The 16282-nt window shown below is 39.8% G+C and overlaps 1 protein-coding gene across 1 annotated transcript; it reads left to right on the top strand.

Moving 5' to 3' along the window:
- Window positions 1-6288: 6288 nt before the first annotated feature.
- On the top strand, window positions 6289-16282 carry RHOD (ras homolog family member D). Its single transcript, XM_014070130.2, has 5 exons — window positions 6289-6620; window positions 10472-10559; window positions 13489-13598; window positions 14219-14353; window positions 15129-16282. The coding sequence occupies exons 1-5, from the start codon at window positions 6474-6476 to the stop codon at window positions 15294-15296; spliced, it is 648 nt and encodes a 215-aa protein (XP_013925605.2). The 5' UTR covers window positions 6289-6473; the 3' UTR covers window positions 15297-16282.

Here is a 16282-nt window from a genome sequence, read left to right as displayed (position 1 = left end):
AAGAGAGGCTGGAGAGAGAGAGAGGGAGAGAGAGAGATGAGAAAGAGACAGACAGACAGAGAGGGGGAGGGGGAGAGAGAAAGAGAGATGAGAGAGAGAAAGCCGGGGGAAAGGGGGAGAGAAAGAGATGAGAGAGAGGGGGGAGCGGGAGAGAGGGAGAGAGGGAGAGAAACAGGCAGCCAAGTGCCTGAAGGACCCCATCCCTAAGGTGACCAGATTTTCAGATTGGTAAAGAGGGACACCATTGACCGGGGGGGAGGGGGGCTTGATTAAAAATTTTATATTTTGTCAAACATGACCCCAGGACACTGAAACCATCATAAATACGAATCTGTTGCCAAACATCAAAATTTTGATCACGTGACCATGACGGTCGCTAAGTGTGACCAATGGTCGCTAAGTGATCACGTGACCATGACGGTCGCTAAGTGTGACCAACGGTCGCTAAGTGTGAAAATGGTCATCAGACACTTTTTTCAATGCCATTGTAACTTTGGTCACTAAATGAACTGTTTGAAAGTTAAGGCTAGCTTGCATTATAATGCCTTATGCTAGCTTACATTTTCAAGAGAGAGAAGCTAAACTCCTTGTTAGAATTGAAATAGAAATGAATAGAGTAGAATAAAATAGAATAGAATAGTTTATTAGCCAAGTGTGATTGGACACACGAGGAATTTGTCTTTGGTGAATATGCTCTCAGTGTACATAAAGAAAAATAAAATAGTAAGATAGTGGGATCCTTGCTGCACCAAGCCTTCACTAATCCTCTCACTTTCATCAAAAACAGTAAAAATCAATCATGCTTTTTTATTTCTATTTATTATTTTGCTATGGCCACATATGAATATATATGCACATTCCAAACAGATTTTCTTACTAAACAGCCACCATTCTCATCCATAGGCCACTAAATGCCTCACCATCATTCGACGGCACGGGATAAAATACCACCAGTATGCGGACGATACGCAGCTCCCAAGCAGCACAAGCTACTGTAAATTCTCCTGCTACCTCATAATTTTCAAAGAGAAATGAAATGAAAGGCTACAAACTGGCAAATCTAGTTCAGTCACTATTGCCTATCCCCAAAGAAACTGCATCTTCACTCAAAATTACTATGTCTAGGTGAACGTACTCCAACATCGGAAATTTTTAAGAAGAGATTGGACAACCATTTGTCTGAAATGATATAGGGCAGAGGTCACCATCCACAAACCACTGGTGATCAACAAGCAAATTTTGGTGTCGGCAACCTATATCTTTCTTCCCTCTGCTGTGGCTGATCCCACTTCTCCCCTCCCATCCATTCCTCACCTGGCCTGAAAGGGGAAGGGCGGGGAATGGAGATTCGTTCCATGTTCCAGAGCAGGAGTTCCATTTCCTCCCCACCCATTCTCGCTCCCCCGACCTAAGGCCTTCGCCCCACCCAAGCCTACTTGCCGGCGAACCCTTGCTACGAACCTCCATTATCTACCGCAAGGAGAACTGATACACGTGGCCACTTCTTTTCCCTTCCGCCTCCCCAATGCAGGTGTGCCCGCGGCCACTTCCAGCCTGCCTTCTCACATGCTGGTCAAGCGCTTCCCGCCTGTCCTTCGCTTTGGGGGTGCTTTGCTTGCTCTCTTCGGCGCACTTTGCATTTAGCCCTCACTTCTCATCTCTGCCTCCCCGGGTCAGCTCCGCACTCGCTTCCCCCACCCGCCAACGATCATCCCAGAGGCTCCAAGCAGAGACTGAAGGAAGACTGCATTTCAGTTAGCGCACCTCGGAGTCACCGAAAACTCGATGCCGGCTTCCCCACTGCGACTGGCAGGGACAGCGATGAAAGCTCAGGCTCCGCTCCTCCGTCTGGGGCTGCGGCTAACGGGGGCGGCCAAGCGCTTTCCTCAAAAACCCCACCTTCCACACACACCCAGCTTCCAAAATCTGGGGAGTTGCGGGGAGGGACGATCTTCTTCCGCTCTCTCAGGTTGCCCAGTTCCCCCCCCCCAGTTCCTCTCATGAGTAGCTCGCAAGGGAAGGCCTTCCCTTCCCTTGCTAAAGGCCGCCGCCGCGCACCCGAAGCGGCGAAGCCTCCGGATTCCCACCAGCACCGCCGGAGTTACTCACCAGGGCAGTGCAGCAAAAGCAAACGGCGAAGGTGAAATGAAATGGATACTCGCTACTCGCGCGGCGTGCTGAAAATTTTCCATCCCAGCCAGCTCACTGATTGGCTGGAGTCCAGGCCAATCAGTGAGCGGCAGGCTGGGCTGGCTTAGATTTTTGTGTAGGATAGAACGGAACGAGCCAGCGAGCCAGCTGCTAGCAGCTGATGGGCGGGAGAGCGAGGGAGCTGCGAGCGCCAAAATAAAGCGTGTTTTTTTTTAAGAACGGCCCGGGACGTGGAAAATTAATGAAAAGGTGTTCCTGTCTCGCCAAATGCGGGACGTCTGGTCACCCTACCCATCCCGTCACTGGGAGTCCAGGCGTTACAGTGAGTGGTGTGCTGGAGTCGTATTAGTGATCCGTGGGATTTAAAATTATGAATTTAGTGGTCCCTGAGGTCTGAATGGTGGGTAATCCCTGGTATAGGGTTTCCTGTCTATGAAGGACTAGAAGATCTCCAAGGTTCCTTTCAACTCTGTTATTCTATTCTATTCTATATCATGACTATATATTAATAGATAGTTTTCTTGAAAATTAATTGTTGATTATACTCCAGCCCTATGTTGATTTTCATTCTTGGAATTCAAGAAATCAAAATGCCTTGGGGTTTTGTTTTTTAATTTGATTGTTCCTCTTCAGTAGACCTCATCATATTTTCTGGCAACAGGTTCCAAAGTCTTGCTGTGAGTTGAAAGAGAAAGAGAAAAGGGATACTTTTCTTTTGCCTGTCTTCTACAATGTAATTTAAAATAGAATAGAATAGAATTCTTTATTGGCCAAGTGTGATTAGACACATAAGGAATGTCTCTTAAATGCATATGCTCTCAGTATACATAAAAAAACAAGATACATTCATCAAGAATCATAAGGCACAACACTTAATGATAGTCATAGGTTACAAATAACCAATCAGCAAACAATCAATATCAATATAAATCATAAGGATACAAGCAACAAAGTTACAGTTCACAGTCATAAGTAGGAGGAGATGGGTGATAGGAACAATGAGAAGACTAATAACTAATAGTAATAGTAATGCAGCCTTAATGAATACTTTGACAGTGTTGAGGGTATTATTTGTTTAGTAGAGTGATGGCGTTTGGGAAAAAACTGTTCTTGTATCTAGTAGTTCTAGTGTGCAACGCTCTATAGCATCATTTTGAGAGTAGGAGTTAAAACAATTTATGTCCAGGATGTGTGGGGTCTTCTAAATATTTTCACAGCCCTCTTTTTGACTCGTGCCGTGTACAGGTCCTCAATGGAAGGCAGGTTGGCAGTAACTGTTTTTTCTGCATTTCTGATTATCCTCTGAAGTCTGTGTCTGTCTTGTTGGGTTACAGAACCAAACCAGACAGTTATAGAGGTGCAGATGACAGACTCAATAATTCCTCTGTAGAACTGTATCAGCAGCTCCTTGGGCAGTTTGAGCTTCCTGAGTTGGGGCAGAAAGAACATTCTTTGTTGTGCTTTTTTGATGATGTTTTTGATGTTAGGTGTTCATTTTAGGTCTTGAGATATGATAGAACCTAGAAATTTGAAGGTATCTACTGTGTTGTCTAGTATTGTAAGAGGTGGTAGTATGGGTAAAGTCTACCACTATTTCTACAGGTTTTAGTGGGTTCAGCTCCAGATTGTTCTGGTCTCACCGCGAGGCTAGTTGTTCAATCTCCCATCCATATGCAGTTTCATCATTGTCTCAAATGAGACCAATCACTGTTATATCATCTGCAAACTTCAGTAGTTTAGCAGATGGATTGTTTGAGATGCAGTCTTTGGTATAGAGAGAGAAGTGGAAAGAGCCACACAGTCCTGGGTGGCTCATGTGCTAATTGTATAGGCATCTGATGTGATTTTGCCTAGCTTCACCTGCTGCTTCCTGTCTGTTAGGAAGCTTGTAATCCACTTACAAGTGTGTTCAGGTACCGCTAGCTGATTTAGTTTAGTTAGAAAAATGTCCCGTATGGTGGTATTGAATGCTGAACTAAAGTCTACAAGGTGCATCCTTGCAAAGGTCTTTGGAGATTCAAGATATTGTAGGATGTAATGCAGAGCCATACTAACAGCATCATCTGTCTATCTATTTGCTTGGTATGCAAACTGCAGGGGATCTAACAGCGGATCCATGATGGTTTTCAAGTGGGACATCACTAGCCTTTCAAAAGTTTTCAAATTACAACTGTTAGAACAACTGGTCTGTAGTCATTCAGTTCCTTGATGGAGGGCTTTTTCAGCACTGGGATGATAGTGAAGCATTTGAAGCAAGAAGAAACATGGCACATCTCTAGTGATTTGTTGAAGATGTGGGTGAAGATGTGGGCCAACAGATCAGCACAGACTTTTAGGCAAGAAAGAGTTATCTTGTCTGGACCTGGTGCTTTTCCTGGTCTGTCTGTGATCATCAGGTGTTGTGAACCCAATGGGATGAGGTCAGTTGTAGGAGGTTTAGCTGTTGTTGGTGTGTCTGGGGTGGGGGTTGTGGAGATAGGTGGCTGTAGTTTCAATTAGATGAAAGGCTCAAGTTTTTGAGATGAGAGGTACATTTTCACTTCTACCTGGCCTGTACTAAGCATTATTTAATGATCTTCATGTTGTGGATATACCATGTCAAGGGCTTGTGTACTCTGTCTCCTTCTTTGTCAGATCTTACATATTTTTTTAAATCTGATGGTAAAAAATGCATATTAATTTCTACTAGCCATAGCTATGTTATAAATAAAACTTTCTTCACAAATAAAACTAGCAGAAGTTGGACTAGTGAGATTCCTCTCTGATATATTAAAGAGACAAGATAAAAGGCACTTCACAAAACAAATCAGTTCTTTCCTGTGGAACACCTTGGAAATAATTAGCATTGATAAAATTACCATTAGTCAATTGTAAAAGGTAGTTGTCTACAAATAGTTTACATCCTGAGATGTAAATACCATCAAACAACATCCCAGATTCTTGAGAAGGGCTTCATAGAGGATAAAAATGCCAGATCAAATCTAAACTTCTGGCTGATTATGTGACCAATTGTAATCAGACAAAGTATAGCATTTATTAGAGGCTGCTTTCTGAACAATATTATTTGCTACCTAGTATACTTCCTTAATTTTTGTTTTAGATGCATTTCAATTATTGAGTTTCTTATACCACAAAAGGTGCCCTTATAGTTTTTAAAATATGTAAATTAAAAGTTTAATTTTACATTTCCTTCTGTCTCTTTCATTCAGCCAACCCTTTTTTTAAAGACTGGTTTTGAGGATCAGAGTATCCTGTGGTTGTGATAACAGCAAACTTCTTGCCTTGGGGGCGAGATTAATGGCCCATTAAGATTAACCGAGCAGGGCATTTTTGTTGAACTGGAAAGAAGAATGCAAGAGAAAGAACAGAAATGGACTAAATCCTCCTGGATCTTCCTCCTCTGGGCTACAGGTCTTCATCAAACAAAGCACTGAGATCAAGGAAGTCTAAACCACCTTTGACCTGGTACCTCTTTGTATCTGGAATAGCTGTCCAGAGCATTGGTCTGCAAAGTCAACAAGCTTCTGTCCACCCTGTCAGGGAATTTTGAAGCAATCAGTCCTTCTCAAAAATAAATTTTGGATCAAGATTGAAGAACTATGAGCAAGTGTAAATTTGGACATGGGATTAATATCATGTACATGCAGAGATTTCTAAATACTGTATAATATTTTGCACATGCACTGTTTCCCCTTGGCTGTACGCCACTCCCATTTCAATGAGGTTTTTGTACATACATTGAATATTTCTTATCCATGCTTCATTTCTTATTCCACTGTGTATTGTAGTGGTGCTTATGGATAATCACAAATATGCAACACATACATAAATTAGAAATGCTTCTTATGGTGTAAATAATTACAAATGACCAGATGGGAAATACTGTTTCATAAATTACTAAATGCTAAAATGTGAATGTTAGTATATTTTATTTGCATTTGAATGACCTTTTTAACATTTTAAAATAACTTAAAATGTGGGGGAAATTCAAGGAAGCATTATGAGTTCTTATCTTACAGCACATTTTATCCTCTGTTCTCCATGCTTTGTCACACAATGGGTGGTTACTTCTGTAATAGCCTTCCTATTTGCTTTTTCTTTCTTGTGTCAGCCACTCTTTTCACATTCCAACCACACCTAATCTCAGGCCTCTATGACCTATAGTTGCTGTGCTGAAGACTTTTATTTTCAGCTGTAGAAGGACAAGAGATAAGCACAAATGTGAGAGTCGAAAACTACTCAGAAAGAAAAGGCATCTTCATGGCTTGTTTTCTTAGATCATTCAAAAAAACCTGGTTGTACTGTCCTGAGAATTGGTCGACATGGAAAGAAGTCAAGAGGCTCCAGGGCAGTCAGGGTACAAACAGGAGACCAGAGGAATTACTGAGATCAAGCTGGTAGTAATAGGAGATGGAGGTTGCGGGAAAACATGTATGCTCACGGTCTTTGCAAAAGGAGAATTCCCTAAGGTAAGTTTCTTTTAACCATAATATCAATCTCACACTTCCTATTGCCAGATCTTTCCTTTTTTCAAGATCTTTCCTACTCAAGACAAATTATTCAAATATAGTTTCTATAGATTAGATCCTATCAAGCCTCTGGTGCTATTTTTCTTACATTTGAAATTTACCCATGTTTTAAATTCTCATAGCAGATATACTAGAAAAATTCTTCTTCTTTTGTCATGGAAGAATAACTGAAGCATTGTGGAAGCAAATCTTTCTGGAGTTTTTCAGTAGATACAGACTCTAAACAAGTGTACTAATAATACTACTAAATTCTCTTTACTTAATTATAGAACTTTCTAATTTCCAGTGATATGCTAAGTACAGCAGAACAAGGTTTGGATAGAATATGGAATATTTGACTGAAAACATCCTGAAATAAAATTATTTTGACAAGTACAAACAGATTTGGTTATTGTAGAAAGAAAAGAGAAAGAAAATCAAGTTGCCTTTATTTTATTTAAGAATGGGCTTAGAACCCTTGGGCAAATAGAATAACTTGTAATATTTAAAGTTAGACTTTGTGTTGGTTACATCAAAGAAATAAGAATCTTGTGACACTTTAACATTAAGTTCACTTGTTACAATATAAAGTTTTATGGAGTAAAATCTATTTCATTAGGCTCATTGACATATACGTCACATGTATATGTGATGAGAAAATGGTAAGCACATAATCCATATGTTCTTACAAATATTATCTGACACTGAGACACAATGGCTTCCAGATGTCAGAAGCAGGTTGAAGTGGCTCTCTCTGGCACCTAGTTTTACCCACCCCAAAGAAAACAGGCGCAGGGTAGGAGGATGTCCAGCAACACTATACTTAAAAACATGTCCAGCTTTACTGATGGCTCTTTTTTTTTTTTACACATCCGGGTACCTACTTTTCACCTGTTAAAAACTGACCAAAGCCAATGCTTTCTAGGTTTGGCAATTAGGAGCCAATTTCTTCTTGTTTCACATATCATTACTTCTCAAAGGGCAAAACTATAGAGCAAAGTGAAGCCTCGCAGAAGCACTTTAAGTAAGGAGTACTGTTTGCTGTCAGTTTATATTCTAGTGGCTTCCCTGTTAGTGTTGAGGAGGAGGATCTTAGAAATTCTTTGAGTGGACTATATGCTTTTGGCTTCTTTGACAGTTTCTTGATTTGGGTATTGTTTATTTGATTGTTGGTCTGATGTTAATGCTGATCTTGGTGCTGATTGCTGGTAGAAAGATGCTTGAGTCTTTTTGTTCCTTTTTGGGCTAGGTGATGGTCTCTTTTGCATAGTCTATATATGTTGTTAACAATGTGCCTACTGATGGCTGATATGCCAGAGTGCCAGGCTTCTAGAAATTCCCTGGTGTTTTTAGATTTGGCTTGGTCTAGGATGGTCGTGTTTTCTCAATTGAAACTATGGTTAAATCTGTCTATGTGTTGTGAAATTAAAGAATTATCATCATGCCTTCTGACTGCTAGTTGGTGTCCGTGGATGCGTTCTGCCAGTCTTCTGCCTATTTGTCCTACATAGTGGTTGTTGCAGTCCTTTACATTGTACATTGTAGATGTCTCATGTTTTTTTTCTTTTGGGATTGTTGAGTCTTTTGGTCTGCTTAGAATGTTTTAAAAGGCTTTAGTTGGCTTGTGTGCTATGCTGATTCCATGTAGTTGTAGTATGTTGGTGGTTTCTGAGATATTCTTGATATATAGCAGTGCAATTCTTTTTAGGGTTTGTCTTGGTTGTGTTGTGTTGTATTGTGTTGAGTGGTCAGGGACTTTTTGATAAAGTTGTGTGGATATCCATTTTTGTTCGAATACATTGTATAGATGCTCTATTTCTTTTTCAGCTGTTCCGAGTTGTTGCTGGTTTTGTCTAAATAAAATCCTTATGCATCTTGTGGGAGGTTGGGTTGTTGCTTTGGTAGTGGAGCAATTGATTAGTAGGGATGGTTTTTCTGTATATTTGCATTTCTAGTTTTCTAGTTTCCAGTGTGGTCTCTGCTGATCTAGATGTCCAGGAAGGGTCTAGTTGTTGGTTTTTTTCTCTAGTAAACTGGATTCCTTTAAAAATGTTATTGATGGTTCTGTGGATGTCTCTAATTGATCCTTTTTTATTATGGTGAAGGTCTCCTCTAGGGGGAGTGATGCACTCATGGGGTGGGGGTGGGGGGTGCAGTGCCTTATTTCAAAACCTGCCAGCAAAGTGGAATAACTTGGAAGTCAGATTTGACCCACAGGACTGAATTCAATATCCTTGGCATATATGCACATTATCATTCAATTAGCTATTAGCAATACAATTTTTGAAAATTATAAACTATCAATATTAAATTATATAGCTGCATCAATGGAATAGTTTATTACAGAGGTGGTGGATGACAGTTTCATATTAGAGTCTTCTTGAAAATTATTTGTTTAAAAATAACCAGCAAAAAATTAGGTCTCCAATAGAAGAGAACATACGTTGGTCAGGGTGGAATTGTGAAGTCCTTGATGCAATCTGAGCTTGGTTGTTTGCTTGTACTGATGATGTTATCTAATTGGGTAATGAAACATCTGCAAGCAAACAATCAAGTTCAGAGAACACCAAGGACTCCACAACTCAGCATCTGCATGTATAAGCTAAAAGGTTCCTATCTTGGTTACTTTTATCTATATATTGCATTGACAACTGAATCATTTTTATTGCAAAAATATGTCAATGGGGATTGGTGAAATGTGGCAGAGATAGAAAAGAAGGAAAAGCAAAGAAATGACTTCCCTATACTTCATGAAATGAAAGAATATCTGAAAATATCTGCCTCTATATCTCTGAAGATTTTGCTTTACCAAATGTAACCTAGAGTCAGATGAAGGGTAGCTCCAGATTTTTCATATTAATTAAGCAGAAGTGGATAATATGCTTTCTCCTCAAGGATTGAGCTTGTCTAGTGGCAGGGAAGCCATGGCTGAGAAAATAGCTGGGATATGGACCACTTAAAGGTGCCCCTGAAGGCACCCTCTCAGAGTGAGATATTAATCAGGTTGGGCCAACTGAGAATGGGCCTTTTCATTGTTGCCTGTACTCAAAGTTCCTTGCTATGCATTTATTACCTTTTTAATATAGGAAAATACGCTTTTATTTCTCCAGACTTTCTAATGCTAATTTTCTCGTCATACTCCAATGGAGCTTTTTAATTTATCTGATTTTGTTAGCTACTGGCTGTTTAAATTAGTCAACATATTGTTTTAGTAGATGTATATTTGTTAGCTGTTTGGGGGATTTGTTTTCTGATGCTGTTAATTAATTCTAGTATTTTTTTGAGAGAGTGGTTAGATATCGTTCTTCAAAATGTTTTGAAGACTTTGTAGGAAAAGATTTGCTTGGAAAAGCAGCCTACATATTCTTAAACAAATAACCTGAAAGGAAATAGATGCTGTGAAAGGACAAGCTCTGCAGGGATGGTATCAGATCAATCAATCTAGTAGTAGGTTTCGGCTCCCATTGCAACCGGTACGCTGCAACGGGAGCCTGGCGTACACCACGGACACACGTGCTGCGCAAGCATGCACATCCACTGCCTGCGATGCTCCAGTTGCTTGGCGGAGCGTCGCGCAAGTGCCATACGCTGCACATGCGTGCGCAGATGGCCCGTTTCCTTCAAATACAGGTAAGGAACGAGGGCAGGCGGGCAGGCCCTCCAAAGCTCCGTTCCGGTACGGTGGCTGCTGCTTCTGACAGGCACCGGTACGCGTGTACCAGGGCGTATTGCCTGCAACCCACCAGTGAACCAATCCTTCAAGAGATGTTCAGTTAAGCAAAAATGTAACTTTCTTCATCATCTTCTTCTAGGTTTATGTGCCAACAGTTTTTGAGAAATACTTCGCTCCATTTCGCATCAATGACAAACAAGTCCATATCAGTCTTTGGGACACAGCAGGTAAGGCCTAGGCAGCATTATTCTACAGACAGATACATTCACAAAATAAAATTCTTTCCAGTGAGATTGCATTAGTTGAGGAATGAAGAAGTTTTTGCATGCATAGAGGCCATCTTCCAGAAGGAAGTTCAGTGCAGCTGCAGTTTACCAACGATTTTTGGCTATTGATTGAACACCAGCTAGTCAGACAAAATTATTTGCTTGGAAAAAAGCAATCTAAAACATAGTAAGGTGGGGGTGATGAGATGAATTTAATTTAAAGAATTGTTGGAAGAAATATCCCACAGTTATCTTTCAGTACTGAATTAGCTTATTTTAAACATAGAACTATATTCAAAATATAGTTGCTCTCTTTAGGAAGTATGTAAAACACATCACAATCTTTGATCCACATATGGACCAAAGATTGGATCCACAATAGGAAGCTCATAAGCAAAAAGCTTTCTGCTCTTTTGGGGAAGGGAGTATCCCCTGATCTCTTTATGTCTCACAATGTTTTGCCAAGAGGGAAAAGTATAAAACTTGTGATGATGTACCATACAATGAACACTTTGCTTTATCAAAGCTGGAATCCCTCAGATGTACTGGGTTTCACTTCCTACATGCTGACTAGGGATGATGAGAGTGAGCCTAACACATCTGTCGAGACAGACTGCCCTGACGTTCCTCTGCATGGGTGAAACTGTTGTGGCCCACCAGCAGCCAGCAGAGCTGGCAGCAGATTCAGGCAGTGAGGAGGTTGGGGAGGAACATGGGCCAGTCCTGGAATCTGGGGAAGGCTCTGATGAGGGCTCTGTGTTGGAGGCAGAGAGGGGGCCAGAGCCATATGCCAGTTATCAGCTGCCTTCAGAGTCAGACATCAGTGAGGCAGACGAACAGCTGGAGCCTGTTCCCAGTGTATGCATGCGCAGAGTCGCCAGACGAAGGGAACAGCTAAAGAACAGGGGTCGACTTGGGAGTAAGGCCAGAGGTGGATGATGAATGACCCCTCCCAGAGGAAATAAAAGAGGAGAGAGAGGGGAGTTTGCAGGGGACAATTAGTTTGCTTAATTGGTTCGTGATTCTCCGAGACTCCTTGCCAAGTTTTGCAGTTATCGGCTTGTCAGCTGTCCAAGCCAGACAGACTGGAAATCATCCCTTGAAAGACTTTGCTAGATATGAATGAACAGAATTCACAGTAAAGGGTTTTTGTCAGAACATGGAGTTTGCTTTATGCTCTTGGGAAGCCTAGGTGAGAACAGAACCAAACATTTTGGCTCTTACAAATAAGGTAGGTCAGTTAAGATATCCTGTAATCTTCCCTTCCACAGTCACTTCATAACAAGCAAGTCACATGTATTACGTTTTACAACTTGTTGCCCCCAGTTTTATACATGTTACAGTCTTGGTTGCCCCCACTTCCCCTGCTGTCCTGTCTATTGACAGCACTGAGATCTCACTGCAGAAGTTGTATTTCAGAAGCAGACAAGTATACTCCTGTAACAAAAAGCCCCTTTCAATGCTTCCTTTCATTAAAATATATAAAAATGAACAAAGGTGGAGAAGAATGTCAAAAACTCCCTTACGGAGAATGTCAAACAATCTCCCAAGAATTCAAAGTGGTCATTTCTAGAACTTTGAAATTTCCCTAGAATATCAGTGCAAAGACACTGGATGCTATTTTCTAGAGGTGAAAGAAATACTTTCAACAAAGCTGAAAGAACAGTATTTCTTTCATCTCTAGAAAAAATATCTACCACTTCCACACCTTAAATCCTGGAGATTATGTTGCAGAGAAAGAAAGAAAAAGACTGCACAGTACATGTTAACAGTTGCAACTGTGTTTCTCCTAGATTAGAGAAGAAATAAGAGAAAGAGTGGCTTTTCTGCCAGTTTTGAATTTCTAAAAAAGAAATCCAAACAAACGCCTTGTAAAGGTAGACTGTCACCTAGGGTTTTCTCCTAGCAGTCAACTCAAGCATGGACACATACTCACATGATCATGTATGATTTGATAGCTTATTAGTAACCTTGACTTACTGTGTTATATCTTTTGATTCTTGATGAATATATTTTTATTCTCCTTAAGTACACTGAGGGCATATGTACCAAAAACAAATTCCTTGTGTGTCCAATCACACTTGGACAATAAAGAATTCTATTCTATTCTATTTCTAGTCTAGTCTAGTCTAGTCTAGTCTAATCATTTGACGATAACAGGAGGTCAGTTCATCTCCTGATTGTTTCCTCTCTTTCTCCCAATGCTCCTATGCACAAATGAAGCACATTGGGAATGCTAAGAATGAGTATATATGTTCTTTACAGCAGTGTTTCTCAACCTTGGCCACTTGAAGATGTCTGGACTTCAACTCCCAGAATTCCCCAGCCAGCATTTGCTGGCTGGGGAATTCTGGGAGTTGAAGTCCAGACATCTTCAAGTAGCCAAGGTTGAGAAACACTGCTTTACAGGTCCCTGAAAATGACACTGTGATCAATTATATAAAATCACAATATTTTACACATTTAACCAGAAACAAACTCCACTGAATGGACTGAGAAGACAATGCATATTAGACTGTACTATTTAATTTATTATTTTTTACCCTGCCTTTATTATTTTTATAAATGATGGCAAGGGTACCTAATACTCTTTCCTCCTCATGTTTTCCCCAAAGTGACAACCTTGTGAGGTGGGATGGGCTGAGGGAGAGCGACTGGCCCAAAGTCATCCAGCTTGGCTTTCATGTACTTTAAATTACTTAGGGGTTACATATAAGATAGACCACCTTATATACAGTATTAATATGGCTATTGGTGGCTCTTATGGGAAGTGAAATGTGCTAAGAGACTGGGAGGAAGCTCTTGAATAAACACTTGTGCATACAGTATATTGTAAATGATGCTTATATATATTGGTCAATGCAAATATATGTTACATTATTCCATACAGGACAGGAAGATTATGACAGACTCCGCCCTCTCTCCTATAACGGGGCGCATGCAATTATCATATGCTATGATGTCACCAATCCCATCAGCTTCAACAACATCCTCACAAAGGTAACAAGGCCAACAGTACCTCAACATAATATGTGAACTCAATGAAAATCACTTGCCTTGGCATCTATTGAAAAGGTGTGATATCTTACACTAAATAAAAGTCAAATTGTTATACCAGAAAAAGTTGCAGTTCTTTCAAGGATACCCATGCAGCTTTTGAGTTTGCTTCCTTTTCTTCCATTTCACGCCATTTTGACCTGCATAATCGTTTTATTTTAATCCATCATCTGGTTTTATCACATGCCTAAAGTATTAAGTCTTTGCTTGCTGAATGCTGGAACAGACCAGCTTTATTTGGTCCAGAATTCAGACTGATTAGTTATTCTTACAATCCATTGGTACTCTTGGCAACCATCTCCAAATCCAGAATCTGAAAATGTCTGTTTCCTTTCTCTTGTTCTTTCTCTGTGTCCAGTTTTCACAGCTGTATGTTCCCACTGAAAGGCCATTGATGAAAACAAATTCCTTGAGTGAAAACTCATTCATTCTAGATATGCATCTTTTATAGAAAGCTTTTCACTAGTTTTTAGAGATGTAGTAAAAAAAATAAAGCTGGTTCTATATACCTGAAAACTGTCTACCTTTGATATATTTTTAACCCCATCTATCTCTCATTTTAGTGGTATCCTGAAGCAAAACATTTCTGCAAAGGAATTCCAATTTTGCTTGTTGGTTGCAAAACTGACCTAAGGAAGGACAAAGTTCTAGTAAGGAAGTTACATCAAAACCAACTGGAACCCATCACATACCAGAAGGTAGTACAATCAGACACTCACTGTTCTGTGTGTGGTGTGTGTGTGTGTGTGTGTGTGTGTGTTATCATGTTGCAGTATCCAATTGCAAGCTTTACCTCCAAAAAACATAATACATGAGATGACTTTCTGCTTACATTCAGTCTCATCAAAGCTAACAAAAGATGTTGATAATAGCAGGGCTAAACAATACTTCACAAATAATAAAGAATAATAAAGAAATAATAAAGAACATACATTTGGAATGTATGAAAGTACAAAAGAACATGTCTACAACTCCTTAAGGCTGCTGCTTCTTTTCCCTTGGCTGCATGTTATGCTATCTGCAGCTGCCATCTGATCCCCAGAAACGATGCAGCTACTTCAAAGAATTGTAGATTTATGGCCCTCCGTGCTTTGAAGCACATTTTCGGAACCAAATCTAAAGCACTTTCCTAATATTCTGCCAAATCCATCACGTTGGGCTTGATATCTGGAAATTATATAGACAAATGGTTACCATTTCATCCTCATCTTGAAATACCATTTGTGCTTTGTTGTAGCTTAGTATTGTAAATGTGTTGCCCTTTACAGGTTCTACCCATTTCTTAAATCATGAACGGGCAGCAGTTGTTGAATTCCAACTCTCATTACCTGTGAGCATAATGGCCAGTGGTACAAGAAGATATGGTTGCTATCCAAGGCCTAGAAAGCCACAAATGCTCTATCCTGCCCTAATTTTAAGAAGATATGTCAATGTTGTTCTCCCCCCCCCTTTCTCATCTTCTTTTTGTTGTAGGGGGAGGCCTTGGCGCGGAATCTCCATGCAGTTGCATATTTTGAGTGTTCAGCCCTCTATCATGAAAATATTACTGACATATTCACAGAGGCTTCAAGAGCAGCTTTGAGTAGGATGAAGAAAGAACAGCAGAGGCAAAGGCTCAAAAGGACATGTCTCCTTACCTAAACATCCTTTGACTGACTCAAGTTTTTTGCAAAAGTTCCTACCTACCCAGAGAGACAAAATCTCTTTGAATAAATTGTGCAAAATAAAAATAAAAATAAAGATGTTGGGAGACTTCCCTAACAGAGATGGACCAATATGCAAATAGATAGAGCAAGATTGCATATATAGAATATCAAGCTTCCTGGATCTAGTGGTTCAATATTCCAGCTGCTGCACAGCAGTTCGCCTTCAATAGTAAAGAAGATCAGAAGATCATTCTGATATTTAAATCAAAATGGAATACTGTCAATGATAATGTAGAAAACTCATCATATATTCAAATATTGATTACTGTAGGCCTACACCATGTAATATTGACAATGCTTATTGTTACATATCAGAGTTCAATAGTACTTTATTATTTTGCTAAGACTGAAATTTATTTATTAAGTACCTGGCAATTCACTGTAGTGATTAGTTTCAGAAAATAAACTTTTTTTTCAGTGTTAGACATGTTCAAGTTGTTTGCCCATAATGTCTTACTTGCTGCTGTTACTTGTCATCCACATTACACTTATTCAAAAAGTGTTTCCTAAGAAGCTGCAATAATAGATATGAATTGCTCAAAGTAGTTCTAATGCATGTCTGAAATATTATTTAGGGTGGGTCCTAAAAGCATTATTACAATTATTCCAATGTTCCCTTCAATAACACACAAAGATAAAATTCTAAAACCATCTACTTTGGATGATATGAATAGCAAAGTTAGAAGAAACTCTTAAAGGAATCCATCAAAGTAAAGAACAATGGTATTATCCTTAAAGAACAATGGTATTATTATTACTTTTGTAATATGTGTTTTTATGTTGTACGCCGCCCTGAGTCCTTTAGGAGAAGGGCAGCATATAAGTCCATAAAAGTCCAATAAACCTAAACCTAAACCTATCCTGCAGCTAGAAATTATGTTGAAGGCATTTATATTGGATCTTCATTTCCACATATTGAAT

Source organism: Thamnophis sirtalis, unplaced genomic scaffold, assembly GCF_051295495.1.
Source record: "Thamnophis sirtalis isolate CommonGarterSnake01/CBP01778 unplaced genomic scaffold, rThaSir2_p1.2 scaffold_1, whole genome shotgun sequence".
In the NCBI taxonomy this organism is placed as follows: domain Eukaryota; kingdom Metazoa; phylum Chordata; class Lepidosauria; order Squamata; family Natricidae; genus Thamnophis; species Thamnophis sirtalis.
Note: the sequence above shows the minus strand (reverse complement) of the source record. Positions and strands in the feature narration are given on the sequence as shown.

What these genes read in the sequence shown, in the direction of transcription:
- RHOD (XM_014070130.2), top strand. Translation starts at nt 6,474, where the DNA reads ATGGAAAGAAGTCAAGAGGCTCCAGGGCAGTCAGGGTACAAACAGGAG. An exon ending in CAAAAGGAGAATTCCCTAAG is followed by an intron (nt 6,621 to 10,471) that starts GTAAGTTTCTTT and finishes ATCTTCTTCTAG; the next exon opens with GTTTATGTGCCAACAGTTTT. An exon ending in TCAACAACATCCTCACAAAG is followed by an intron (nt 13,599 to 14,218) that starts GTAACAAGGCCA and finishes CTCTCATTTTAG; the next exon opens with TGGTATCCTGAAGCAAAACA.